The sequence below is a fragment of the Protobothrops mucrosquamatus genome, unplaced genomic scaffold (assembly GCF_001527695.2).
Source record: "Protobothrops mucrosquamatus isolate PMUCROS unplaced genomic scaffold, P.Mucros_1.0 scaffold352, whole genome shotgun sequence".
Classification (NCBI taxonomy): Eukaryota; Metazoa; Chordata; class Lepidosauria; order Squamata; family Viperidae; genus Protobothrops; species Protobothrops mucrosquamatus.
The window spans coordinates 864,218-877,178 of NW_015386687.1; the positions used below are offsets into that span (position 1 = coordinate 864,218).

Consider the following 12,961-nt stretch of genomic DNA (forward strand, 5'->3'; position numbering starts at 1 on the left):
TCAATATCTTTATAATTTTGCTGCTGTTTTCGCTTATAAGCAGAATTCATTGAAATTAAGGCACCCCTCATAACGGCTTTGCTTGCATCCCAGACCTTCGATATTGGAGTGCCTTTGTTCATATTCAACGTGAAAAAGTCTTTTAAGTGGTCCTTTAGTTTCTGGACATTTGTTTCATAATTCAATAAATTCTCATTCAGTCTCCAAGTCCTTCTACTATTTCCCTCAGTTAAGATCTCCATCCAGACAGGACTATGATCCGACAAAATCTTAGGGAAAATCTTTACCTTCTTAATCCTAGGCATCAAGTCAGTAGTAGTCAAAATGAAGTCAATTCTAGAATAAGATTGATGCCTATCCGAAAAAAAGGTGAAATCACTTTCTCCCATATTCCTTTCACGCCATATATCTCTTAACTCAAAATCTTCCTGTAAAGCAAAAAAACTTTTGGGCAATTTGATTTGTGTTGAAGTTTTAGCTGAAGTCTTTTTATCTCTTTTTGGATCTATTATACCATTCCAATCTCCCATCATAATAACCGATTTATAATCCAGTTGCATTATCTTTTGATGCAAAACAGTAAAAAATTTCTTTTGTTGTTGATATAGGTTTGGTGCATATAATCCCACGAGAAGACATTTTTTGCCATTCAAAATAATTTCCACAAAGACAAATCTTCCTTCTGCATCAGTATCTATTAATTTTGGTATCAATTCCTTCTTAATATAAAGAACTACACCCGCTTTTTTCTTTTGAGAGGAAGCCACAAAATGTACACCCAATTTAGGATTAAATAAGTACTTTTGATCTTTTAATTTATTTTATTTTATTTATTTATTTATCACTAACTTCTATGCCGCCCTTCTCCCCACGGGACTCAGGGCGGCTCACAGCATGTTAAAAAACAGCACAAAAAAACATTTCCCCTATAAAACCAATTAAAACCAAATATATTAATGGCTGTGTCATTATTAAAATGTTTAAAAATTTTCCCTATTTAAAATTCACCCTAGGTCAGTCCCGCTTGTTGAAAAAGCCATGTCTTGAGGGCGCGGCGGAAGGTTAGGAGATCCGGGATCGTCCGGATCTCGGGGGGTAGTTCGTTCCNACTGGTATTTCCCATCTAAAAGGTATTTGCTGCTTCTTCAACTCTTGAGTCAGAAATGCAAACTCCTTTCTCTTTTTTAAAATCTTTGAAGGTATTTCTTTCAAAAGTATGATATCCTGAGCAGCAATCTGAAACTTCTGCTGGTAAAAGGCCTGTATAATTTCATTTCTACGTGTTTTTCTGGAAAAATAAACAACAATATCTCTAGGCTGTTTTCTTTGACGTGCGACCCATGAATTGACTCTAAATATTTTTTCAATTTCTCCATAGATAATTTCAGGGTCGCAGTCTAAAGCCAAAGCCAAGGCAGCTGTTACCTCTTCTCTCAGTTTCTCTTGTGGATTTTCCTGAAGGCCTCTGATTCTTACTGCATGTTCCATTTCTCTAAATTGTGTCATTACCACATCACTTTAAACAATCTCTATGGTTTCTTCTACTTTCTCCATTCTCTCCTCCACCCCTTCCATTTTTTCTCCTATTTCCTCCACCCGATTCTCTATACGATCCATATGAAAAGCAAAGCCCTGAAAGATTTGAGACATATTCTCACATAGTTCATCATTCTTTTTAGCAAGCAACTCTTCTGTCTCCACTCTTACTTGCTGTACAATTTGTTTGGACATCTGCATCTGCATCTGCATCAAAGAATCCTGTAAGTCCTTTAAGGTAATATAAGGTGGTGAAGAGGGTGGAGGAGTTTTAGCTCTCTGTTGCGTGGCCTGTACAGCTGGAGAGGAAACAGCTGACTTAAGTGCTGGAGGGGGTACACCACGTTTAGAAGCCATTCTGAAGCTTAGAAAAGGTTTTAATATACAGTCCCAAACAGTTAAAATTTTCTTTAATTTTTCTTGATTTTTTGGAGATTTTTCCTTAATTTTTAAAGATTTTTTTACAGTTTTAACAATGTAGCCATCCACAACCGGAAGGAAAGTAAAAGTGTCTCTTTAGCACAAAGAAGCGGCAAGCCGCAGCCATTTTTTTTTCCTGCAAAAAGTAACTTTCGTTTTTCAATCCTTGAGAAGAGTGCTTTGAAGTCTGAGTCAAAGTTTTGAGTTCTTTATAAAAAAAAATCCAGACTTCCTAGTTAGCTCCGTCTGTGAAAAATACAATTTAATCGGAAAAAATTCAGAAGTGGAGACGGCGTCTGGCTTCGCTTGCAGCGAAGACGTCCCGATCTGCGGAGAAGCTCTGAGCTCCGGAGGAGTTCTCACCTTCACCTCGCTGGGAACACCCAGGGAGGCTAGGGAACTCGACTCCTACTCACAAGCAAGCTCTCCTTCTCTCCTTTGCCCGGAGAGAAGTTTCAAAGCGCCCAACAGCTGATAAACGCTGTTTTAGCGCTTTTTACGCAGTCCTGAACGGGAGGCTGTCAAAACAACCCCCTTCGGCAGCCGCCGAGCCATCGGAAGTCTATGTTGCTAATCTTTTATATTTTTATAATTTTGTTAGCCAAATTGAATGCTCATCTAAATAAAAAGATGGGGTGAAAATTAGGTAAATAATATAAAATAAATGCTTTGCCTTCTTGTTTATGAGCCCTTAAAAACAATATTTTATTATGCTGTAATATGATGCAAGTTCTCTGTAGAGTCAGGAAGCTGCTCTAATAGTCTTTACTTTCCTGAGTTCTACCCATGTCTCAGGTTTCTCAACCTCTTAACTCATGTAGTAGAAAATAAAGGAAACTGTCTTTTGTCTTGTCATTTTTATAGGTATGTTTTCTATGTAGTGTGGCTTCTGTTGTAAAATAAAGAATAAATAATAGCTTGGTGGCACAAGTGCAATTTTATGTGCAGAAATACAACTGACACTACTTCCCCTGACCCATTTTCATCCAAATGTGGAAGGGTTTAAAGCACGAGACAATGTCTCCTTTTTATACAGAATGCTTTGGTGTGGATCCCCCAGAGAAGATCCCTCCTCCATCTGAACTCAAAAGGAAACATCCAGATCTAGCATTGGACCGCAGCTACAAAAACTTTACTCTTAAGTTTTACAAGTAAATGGTTATATTTTATTGGTATTTGTAGCAACTCTTTAGGGTTGACAGACCCCTTATTTTTACACCCTAACTGTTGTTTTGAGGGAATATTGCACTGATATTTGCAAACCTGAAGATTCCATCTAAGTCTTTCTGTGCATATGGTGCAGGTATTCCTTTGTATATTCATTACTGCTTTGGACCAAAGTAATGTGATTCCTATAACTTTATATCTACAGTCATGTGAAAAAGAAAGTATATCCTCTTTGAGTTCAATTGCTTTATGTATCAGGACGTAGTAAAAAATCATCTGGTCTTTAGCGGTTCTTAAAAGTAGGTAAATGTAAACAGCAGCACATAACATATTATACCATGGCATCATTTATTTTACAATAAGAAAGCGAAAATGATGAATATCAGATTATGTCCTGATATGTAAAATCATAGAACAGGGGTATCAAACTCGATTTCATTGAGGGCTGCATTAGCATTGTGGTTGCCCTCGAGGGCCAGGTGGGCTGGCCGGGATGGGTGTAACTGGGTGGTCACAGTCAACTGGGTGGGCGTGGCTGAGGTGGGTGTAGCTAGCTCAATGGGGCTCCTGTGGAAGCCCGGGTGGGGCTGGGGGTATCCAGGGGTCTGCAGTGGAGGGGTTGGGACCAGGGAAGGCACCAGGGCCTGATCTACCAGAGGAGCCTCGCTGACCCTCTCAGGCTGCGCAGGGGCCCCCAGACGGCAGCAAGGGCTGCCCTGGGCGGCAGGCGCCTGGCCTGGCCCTTGGGTGCTACTTGGAAGATGAGATTGGAAGGTGAGGGCCAAGCATGCAGGGGCCATGGCATGGCAGTGATGACGACCAGCTGGGCTGCCTCACCACGGTCCCACTGTCTGTCTTTGCTTGCCCATGGCCACCATGGCTGGGATGACACAGGAAGCCGTCTGCCAGGACGGATTGCGTGCCTCCTCCCATGCCTCTGTCTTCACCTGTTGCTTGGAGGGCCAGCCCGGTGATTGTGGCGCTTGGACCCACCTGCACTGCACAGGCTGTGGAATCCTAGCTGCCTTTTGGAGATGGGGGTTCCATGCCCTTCCCATTCGCCAGGGCACTTGTGGGCAAGACAGCAAGTGGCAGGCTCGTCCTGCATGTGCGGCAGAGCTGGAAAACAAGGTTGACGGCAGGGGCCAAGTGCGCAGGAGCTGCACCGTGGGGCTACCTCGCCGGCACACAGACAAGAGGCGGTGAGCGCACGGGGACCAATGGTGTCAGGCAGCAGCTGCAGCTCACCGGCCCTTCAGCTGGCGCACTCTGGGGCTCCGCAGCCAACTGTGACCATTGGGCCGGCCCTCCAAGCAGCAGGCACAACGGTGGCACCGGCAGCAAGTGGAGGCAGAGGATCAAGGGGAGGCACACAATCCGGCCTACCTGTCTTATCCCAGCCACGATAGCCGTGCAAAGACAGAAGGTGGGATGAAGCAGGCATGTGCCTCCCACCCACTGCGCCTCTGCCTCCACTTGCTGCCGGTGCTGCCGCCACGCCTGCTGCTTGGAGGGCCAGCCTGATGGTCACACCAAGCTGCGGAGCCCCACAGTGCGCCAGCCAATTGGCCGGCAGCCTGTATCTGCTGCTGGACACCGTCAGTCCCCATGCTCTCGCCACCTCCATTCTGTTATATTTGTGTACTTGTGAGATGTATTGGGAGATTGTGATAGTTAACTCTCCACATCTTGTTTCTGGCAGGCTCATTAATGTCACAATTGACTTCAAGCTAAAAGCCATCAACATCCAAACAATAATCAACAATGAAATTCCAGACTGCTACACCTTTTCTATAACAGTGAGTAGCCAAGTCTCCCCAGCTTTGCTTCTCAATTCATGTTCAAGGATTTCCCATTCACATATTATGTAGTAGAGCTGAAGATGCTGCTTTTATTCTTTTCTTCTCTTCATTTTTCCCCAGATTACATTTGACAATAAAGCACACAGTGGCAGAGTGAAGATCCATTTGGATAACAAAGTGGACATCCAAGAATGCAAAAACCCAAGTGTCTCTGGCAAAGGTATGAGTGAGTTACAGGGGGAGGAACATGGCACAAGTATAAGCTTGCTTCATAAGGGTCATTGTATTTGTCAGGGCCCACTTCAAAACCTCATCCTAAGAAAGCAGAATTCATGGAAGCAGTTTCTTCCCAAAGGAACTTTTATTAGGAGAAGCTGATAGCAGGCATAATAGACAGGATCTGAGGGTTTCCCGCTCAGAGCAATAGGTTAAAAGTATTCCAAGCAAACCCCACCCCAATAGTTCATCCAGTCAGTTCAAATGGGCCAATCCCCAGGTGTTAAGTCCGTTGTAGGAAAATACTGATAACACCAGACTGTCTCAGGCTTGCAACAATGTTTTGTCGGGTCTTCGCACCTTCCCTTCCGAACGAGGAGATAAACCAGTTGCCTGGAGATGCATTCCTTCCTTCCTCCCCTTTCGAGCTGACATCAAGGGAAAAGACAGTTCAAAGAGCATGTATGCGGAGACAGGAAAAATGTTATATTGTAGCAATAGAGGAAAACAAAGAAGCAGACTGCAGCGTTTCCCCCCTCCCCTCCAGAGCATGGCAGAACCCAGGAGAATAGAAAGAATAGAGTGAGATTTAGAATTAGAAAGAGCCCCCTTAGAAATGTGGGTTCTGACAGTACTCAACAGCATACTTAGGCAATGGATATAAACTATATAATTTACAAGTGCTTCATTTCTGGACATCCCTGTGGTTGCTTCTCTTTCTAAAAGGAAATCATTAAAGATATTTGTGGTTGCTTGCTCAGTACACTGTTTTCCCCCATTGATGCCAGTGGTTAGGACTGTCGCACATTCATTGAATTGTGGCTCGTATTATATTTATTTGATGATGTATCATTTGCAGCAGTTGCTCTTAATAAAGTGATAATTCCATCAGTTTCATATCCATGAGTAAAAATGTAATGTGTTTTCCAAATGAGTCAAAGACTTATATAATGGTATTATTATAATGTAAGTCAAAGGTTTACATGATGGCATTATTATACTTGATAGTTTGCTTTTAATTACTGTCTTAAGGCAAGATAGCCAGGTAGTTTACCTGCCTCTCTGTTTCCTTGCCCGCCAACCTTTCTGCATATCTCCCAGCTACTTCTTCCTCTCCCAACCCCACTCATTAATTTCAGTTCATACTATAGGGTTCTGAACCTGCCAGATATCATTCAGATGAAAATATTTTATGTTAAGAGAGAGTGGGGCTTTGGGGAAGACACAATTAAAGTTAATTCATAGAAAGGGAGTCTGGCTGCTGCATTTTGCACTAGTTGCAACCTCTGCACAGTTTTCAAGAAATGTAGAGCAAATAGAGTAGGTTAGCTTGGTCCCTCAACAGTGAGACATTGGTGAAGCAGGCACATCAGCACCTGCATTTTCTAAGTTGTATGAGAAGAACATGTCTTCCTTCCCCTATCCTTACCATTTTCTATAGAGGGACGATTGAAAGCATCCGGGCATATTGTATTACTATATGGAGGTATTATTATTTCAGACAGGAAGGCTGTGCAGAGAGTGGTGCGGATGACATAAAAGATTATTGGAAGTTCACTTCCTTCTATCCAGGACGTAGCATATAAATGATACTTGACCAGGGTCCACAGTATTTCCAGGGACATTACACATCCTCTCCATGACTAGTTTTCTTTATTACCTTCTGGGAGGAGGCTTCACAGTATCTGAAGTGTGTGTGTGTGTGTGTGTGTGTGTTTATTTTGAGAGCAGACATCAGAATTTCATTTTTTAATGTGTGCCAGTGCGTTCACAGAAAAAAGTGACAATAAATCTTATCTTATAAAGATAATACAATAGATCTTATTTTATCTATATTGCAGTAGTCAGGTTATAATCTTCACCAAAGTTGATCAACTGAGGAAGGGTTACTGTTGATGCATTAAACACAAATGATGAAAGACTGGCCTTGTCATGACTATTAATCTAGTGATTGCTGAGATCAAGAAGCACTTGCAAACTGAACATGTGCTTTTAGGGGAAAAAATCAATCAATCCAAAAAGGTTGAATCTCAATTTCTGATCCTGTTTAGTGATCAGCATACTAGTGTCACCCCAGATGACCTCTCCAAGCAGCTTCATGCAGATGTTGAGTAGAATGGGGAATAAAATGGAATGCTCTGGGACAGAAAATGATTAAGTCTTGAGCAGTAGTCTTCTACCATTATCTTTTGGACATGGCCCGGTAGAAGGTCCAGAACCACAATCAAGCAGTTACCTTTGGGTTAGAGCCTTCTAGCAATCCATACTATACTTGATAAACTCGTACTATAATTGATCAACTTGAAAGCTGCTAAGAAGTCCAAAAGAACTAGTAGGGCTCTCCTCTCTACATTTAATTCATGGGGTAAGGCATCCACAGCTGTTTCAGTTCCATAGCCTGGCTGAAAGCCTGGCTGAAATGGAAATCTGAGTTTGTGCTATAATTGGGGAGATTGTCTGAGAGTTTTTTTTTAAATAAAGTCTTATTGCTTCGTGGCTTGGAAGAACACATCCCTCTGCCAGTGGGCATTATACTGAGTCAGACCTTTTTATGGCTACAACTCAGTAGTTTCCATTTTTGGACATCAAAAAGATATATTTCTTAATGGCTTTAGCCAACATTATCTTGTTTTCTTTCTTGCAGGAGACAACCGCTTCCGGATGTTCTTTGATGTGGTGGTGATACTTATCTGTGTCCTATCCTTCATCTTGTGTTCCCGCTCAATTATCAGGGGGCTTCTATTGCAGCATGTGAGCATTTCTAGGAAAGAGCATCCTTTTCCTTAGTGGATTCCCCTGTATTTTCTAAGCAGGATGAAAAAGGACTTTTTTTGTGCTGAACAGCTGCAAAAATTCAAAATTTCCATGAAGGTGGGAGGAGAAACTGGCATATTTCCTAAAGTGTATTGCTTGTATATTTAGATTTGTTTCCTATAAAAACTCAACGTATAACTAGGGTCTAGTGCACTGGTTGTAGTTCATTCTGATCTGGATTGTCCCTGCTGTGCTTCTTTAAGAGGTGCAGCACTTTGGCATTTCCTCTTCTTCCTCTGCTCCTGTCTTTAATTTTTGAAATGCAGAAATAGAATTTGAGGATTACCTTAACATTTACATGATGACCAGATCTAGCCACAAATGAATGTAGTTTATTTAGGAAGGAGTAGTTATTTTCAAAAGAGAAAAAAGATTTTAAAAGAAAAAAAGGTTTGCTTGTATTAGTCAAGAACATTATAGGTAGTCCTCAATTTATGACTGGTCACTTAGTGACCATATGAAGTTATGATGGGAGCTACTTACTCCATGGATTCAAAATTCTGATGGCTGTCTCCATAGTCTCATGACTGCATGTCGGGCCTTTGGCAACCAGTCCTCATTTATGGATGTTTGCAGCATCCCATAGTCCCATGACTGCACTTAATGACAGTTTTGGCAAAAAACAGCATTTACTTCCAATTTTCAGCAAAACTGGCCCATAGCAAACAATTGATTCATGTAATGATCACTTAACAACTGCCACAAAAAGACTGTAAAATTGAGTCAATTACATGGGTGATCCAATTTATAACAGTCTCAACTTATAACCATGATGGGCAGGCTCCATTATGGTCGTAGGTTGAAGACTACCTGTATAAAAAATGTTCTGTAGAACAGATGCTAAATTACTGCAGGTTTTCTTGCTATGGCAGTCGGCTTATGTAATGCCCAGAGTTTGCAAATGTTCAAATAGTAGAAGAACATACTAGAAGAATTAAGTCATCTGCTTTTATTCTACAGTAGAAATGTGCAAACTATTTTGAATTTGAAATATTTCAGACTCAGACATTTCTTATAAGTCCAAATCAGTGCTGGTACATTTCCAGTGAAACTGAAACACCTTGTTTTGTACACTCTTTTCTTCAACGTTGAGTTTTCACATCTTTAACTTTTTCCAGGACTATTTTTGGTTGCCCACTTTTTGCTAGGTGTTATTGAGTGACTAGCATAAGAAACATGGTGATGTTTGAAATGAAATTGTTGAAATGATAAAGCTGTCTCTCCTGGCCCTGGCTTAGGGGAGATGAATAATTTGGCAAGTGACAAGTCTTTGAAACTAAGCTAATCATCTTCTAAACTTAATTGTATTCACCTTGTCCTCTTGCCTTCATACAGGAGAAGGTGCATATAGGAACAGTGCAGAAAGGCAAAGTCACAGGCTGGCAGATTTTGTGTTTGAGGATAGGCTACTTGTTCATAATGGTTCTTTTCTTTATACAGGAGTTCAGCCAGTTCTTTCAGCACTGCTACAACCAAAATATCTGTCTCTCCGATCGCATGGAATTTCTTAATGGCTGGTACATTTTGCTAGTGGTCAGCGACATTCTTACAGTGTCTGGCACCATAATGAAAATTAGTATAGAATCCAAGGTAAGCAGGTTATGACCTTTAGTGCTTGGAACATCTCAGATTTGGGTCTATAACCCAGAGCTGTGAATAGCCTGCTCCGATCCCTAATCATAAAGTATCCCTGCATAAGGTGTCCTTTGCTTGCAGAACTTTGCTGACTATGATGTCTGTAGCATCCTTCTGGGTACCTCCACACTCTTGGTCTGGGTTGGGGTCATGCGCTACCTGAGTTTCTTTCAAAAATACAATGTAAGTGGAACACATTTTTTTCTTTTTTTCAAGTCCAATTTAAAGTTGGGTTCCTCAAAGTATAAAACCTGTTCCTAGGATCAAATACTGCCTCAGCCATGTTTCCAGGGCTGTTACAGCCTCAGTTTAGGTCACAGCTGGCTTGATTAAAGATTCCAGAACCTAATCTCAGATTGCCTTTTCTTCATGTCTTCTAGATTCTCATTGTTACCATGAGGGTTGCCCTTCCCAATGTCATCCGCTTCTGTTGCTGTGTGGCAGTGATCTACCTGGGCTATTGCTTCTGTGGATGGATAGTCCTGGGTCCCTATCATGTCAAGGTAGGAGGAAATGCCAGGCATGAACAGAAGAGGCAGAAGTGAACCATTGATTAAAGTGCTGTTGTAATGCAAATCAAGCAATGGCATGTATCTTCCTTAGAAGAGGATGTGATTACTTTTATTTTGAAGACAGAAGCTGTAAAGTTTCTGAAGCCTTTGACTATGGGTGGGTCTCTAATGCATTCCTCTCCCTTCCATCCCAACACATTTCCCAGAGCAGTTGTGGGAGATTCACAGAAGTAGAGAGAGGAGGAACTTTTTGCTGGCGGATGTTATTCTGCCTGTGACATATCACAATCGCAGGCACCCCTTTTATATGCTCATTTTGTTTTGCTGGATTGTGGTGTCCAGGTTTTAGATGTCTTTTACAGATCTTTGTCTATTCTTTCGGTTTCAGTTCCGCTCTCTCTCAATGGTGTCTGAGTGCTTGTTCTCCCTCATCAATGGGGATGACATGTTTGTGACATTTGCTAGCATGCAGCAGAGCAGCTACTTGGTGTGGCTTTTCAGCCAACTGTACCTGTACACCTTCATCAGCCTTTTCATCTACATGGTGCTCAGCCTCTTCATTGCTCTTATCACTGGGTCCTATGAGACCATCAAGGTTAGTCTTGTTAGAAATTGCCTGTCCTATATAAAGGAAAAGGTAAAGGTTTCCCCTGTCCAGTCATGTCTGACTCTAGGGGGTGGTGTTCATTTCCATTTCCTAGCCAGGGGAGCCAGTGTTGTCATTTCCATGGTCATGTGGCAAGCATGGCTATATGCCAGGGTGTACAGGAATAGCTTCCCATTGAAGTGGTTCCTATTTATCTACTCATATTTGCATGCTTTCGAACTGCTAGGTGGGCAGGAGCTGGGGCAAGTAGCGGGAGCTCACTCCATTGTGCTGTGCTTGGATCTCGAACCTGGGCTGTCAGCTTTCCAGCTGACAAGCTCAGAGTGTTTAACCATTGAACCACTGAGCCCCTTGCTAGTCATATATACGAGGTGGAATTAAGCAGCTTTGCTCTGCATTCTAGGATGGAATCTTGTAGGCTTTTTTATCACAAATATGTGAATCACAGCAGATTCATTTTTTCCTTTTCTAACTTTACTACCTTAATGAGAAAGATGGTATGAATATCTATGGTTCCAGAAGTGCCCTAATCGCAGAGACTGTTATCAGGGTGATGCCTATGAAGACTAACAGCTTATCATGGTATAGGGAATGTCTTTGAGAGACGAGAGGAAAAGCTGCTAAGCAACAGTCAAATAAGATGTATTTGAGCATGGCAGAATAAATGGGGGCATGGCAAATATCTCAGAAGGGATCCTCCCTGGTTTCTTGAACTGTAAAAGTGAGGGGAAGATGATATACTTTCAGACCTTACAATAAAGATAGAGCTAGTATCCATTGTTTTGCTTTTTATCTGGACTACCTTGCAAAGCCACAGCTTAGCCACCCAAATCACAATAACTTATTTCTCTTTTCAGCATCAGTGTGAGGGGGAAGCATCTGTCACTCAGCTCCATGCCTACATAGCTGAATGCAAAGACAGCCCCGAATCTGGCATGTTCCGCAAGGAAAGCAGCTCTTCATGTTCTATTTTCTGCTGCTGTGAACGGTAGGGTCTGTAAGATAGATACCATGCCTGCCTTTGTTCCTATCAACTTAGGACTGGATAATTGGATTGCAAAGCACTGTGCTTATTCCAACAAAATCCAGCAGTGAAAGACTCTTCCAGCCAGGCAGTGGTTCACCTTAGAACCCTGGAGTGCAAACAATGCTGGGGAGCTGGAAGCATGTTGTGTTCTTCACTGGGAAGAGGACAGAGTTTAATAGCTGTCTTGTTTCACTCACAGAAGCCCAATGCAGGAGAATGTGCTGGTGGTGAACTGAGAGCCTCATGGGAACAAAGGGGACTGTTTTGCTGCTTCCTGATGAACTGTCTGGGAGACGAAGTGCCTGGAAGTGGACTACAAGAAAGCGAACAATGGTCTTTAATGGCAGGCTTTGGAATATGAGAGCTAGCAACTTGCAGTGTGAGCCCTATGTCTGTTCCCCACAGAGCTGTTGCAATAGCCCTCTGACTAACGATTCCTGGGGAGAGGGAGGAAGAATAGCTTTTTAAATAACTTCAGCCTTAGTTGGGCTGCATTGGACTTTATTGAAATCATTACAGTAGATCCCACCTTTCTCAAGTTGGATGAAACTAGGTTTGCAAAGCATTATCACGAGGAACACACAACTTTTAAAAAATAACTTTGTTTTAGAAGAAGAAAAAGGAATAGCAAAAAGGAAATGGCAGGAATAATCAAGGCAAAACCCTTGTGTTATCTCTGAGATCCTTAAGTTACCCATGCTTCCACTGGGTGTTTTGGTCGCTCCATTTGCTTCAGAAAGGACTAATCCAATGGCATTATTCTTTAAGCAATATCCAAAGAAGTAAACTTCTCTCTAACATATTCTCATCTGATTGGTACCTGGCTGGTTCACAATGCTATAGAATGAACTGAAATTAATGAGCGGGACTGAGAGGGATAGAAGCAGCTGTTAAAAATATGAAGCAAGATTTCTCCCATCTTTTCCTGTTCATGAGTGATACATGTAATTTCCATCTTAGTGATATTTTGCTGGTCTCTGTAGTATTTCCAAGTATGCCATCTGTAGTGAGCATTGCTTGTTTTCTGTGACATTCTAGTCCAGGGATAGCGAACCTTTTAGAGACCGAGTGCCTAAACTACAACCCAAAACCCACTTATGCATCGTTGGGTGCCGGGTGGGTGTGGCCCATTGGGTGGCCGTGGCTGCGGTGGTAACGACAGACTGGGTGGGTCCAAAAAGTTCAATCAATCAATTCCAACTTTGCAAGATCTTTTTTTTTCCCA

The 12,961-nt window shown here is 42.1% G+C and overlaps 1 protein-coding gene across 1 annotated transcript in view; it reads left to right on the forward strand.

Moving 5' to 3' along the window:
• MCOLN1 (mucolipin 1) overlaps positions 1-12,538 on the forward strand; it is a 26,217-nt gene extending 13,679 nt beyond the window's left edge. The window contains exons 6-15 of the mRNA XM_015815590.1: positions 2,993-3,107; positions 4,826-4,922; positions 5,046-5,145; positions 7,786-7,892; positions 9,396-9,545; positions 9,672-9,773; positions 9,971-10,093; positions 10,491-10,697; positions 11,567-11,697; positions 11,936-12,538. Coding sequence (XP_015671076.1) covers positions 2,993-3,107; positions 4,826-4,922; positions 5,046-5,145; positions 7,786-7,892; positions 9,396-9,545; positions 9,672-9,773; positions 9,971-10,093; positions 10,491-10,697; positions 11,567-11,697; positions 11,936-11,972 — 1,169 coding nt within the window. The 3' untranslated portion in view covers positions 11,973-12,538. The remainder of the gene's footprint in view (positions 1-2,992; positions 3,108-4,825; positions 4,923-5,045; positions 5,146-7,785; positions 7,893-9,395; positions 9,546-9,671; positions 9,774-9,970; positions 10,094-10,490; positions 10,698-11,566; positions 11,698-11,935) is intronic.
• The last annotated feature ends 423 nt before the right edge of the window (positions 12,539-12,961 follow it).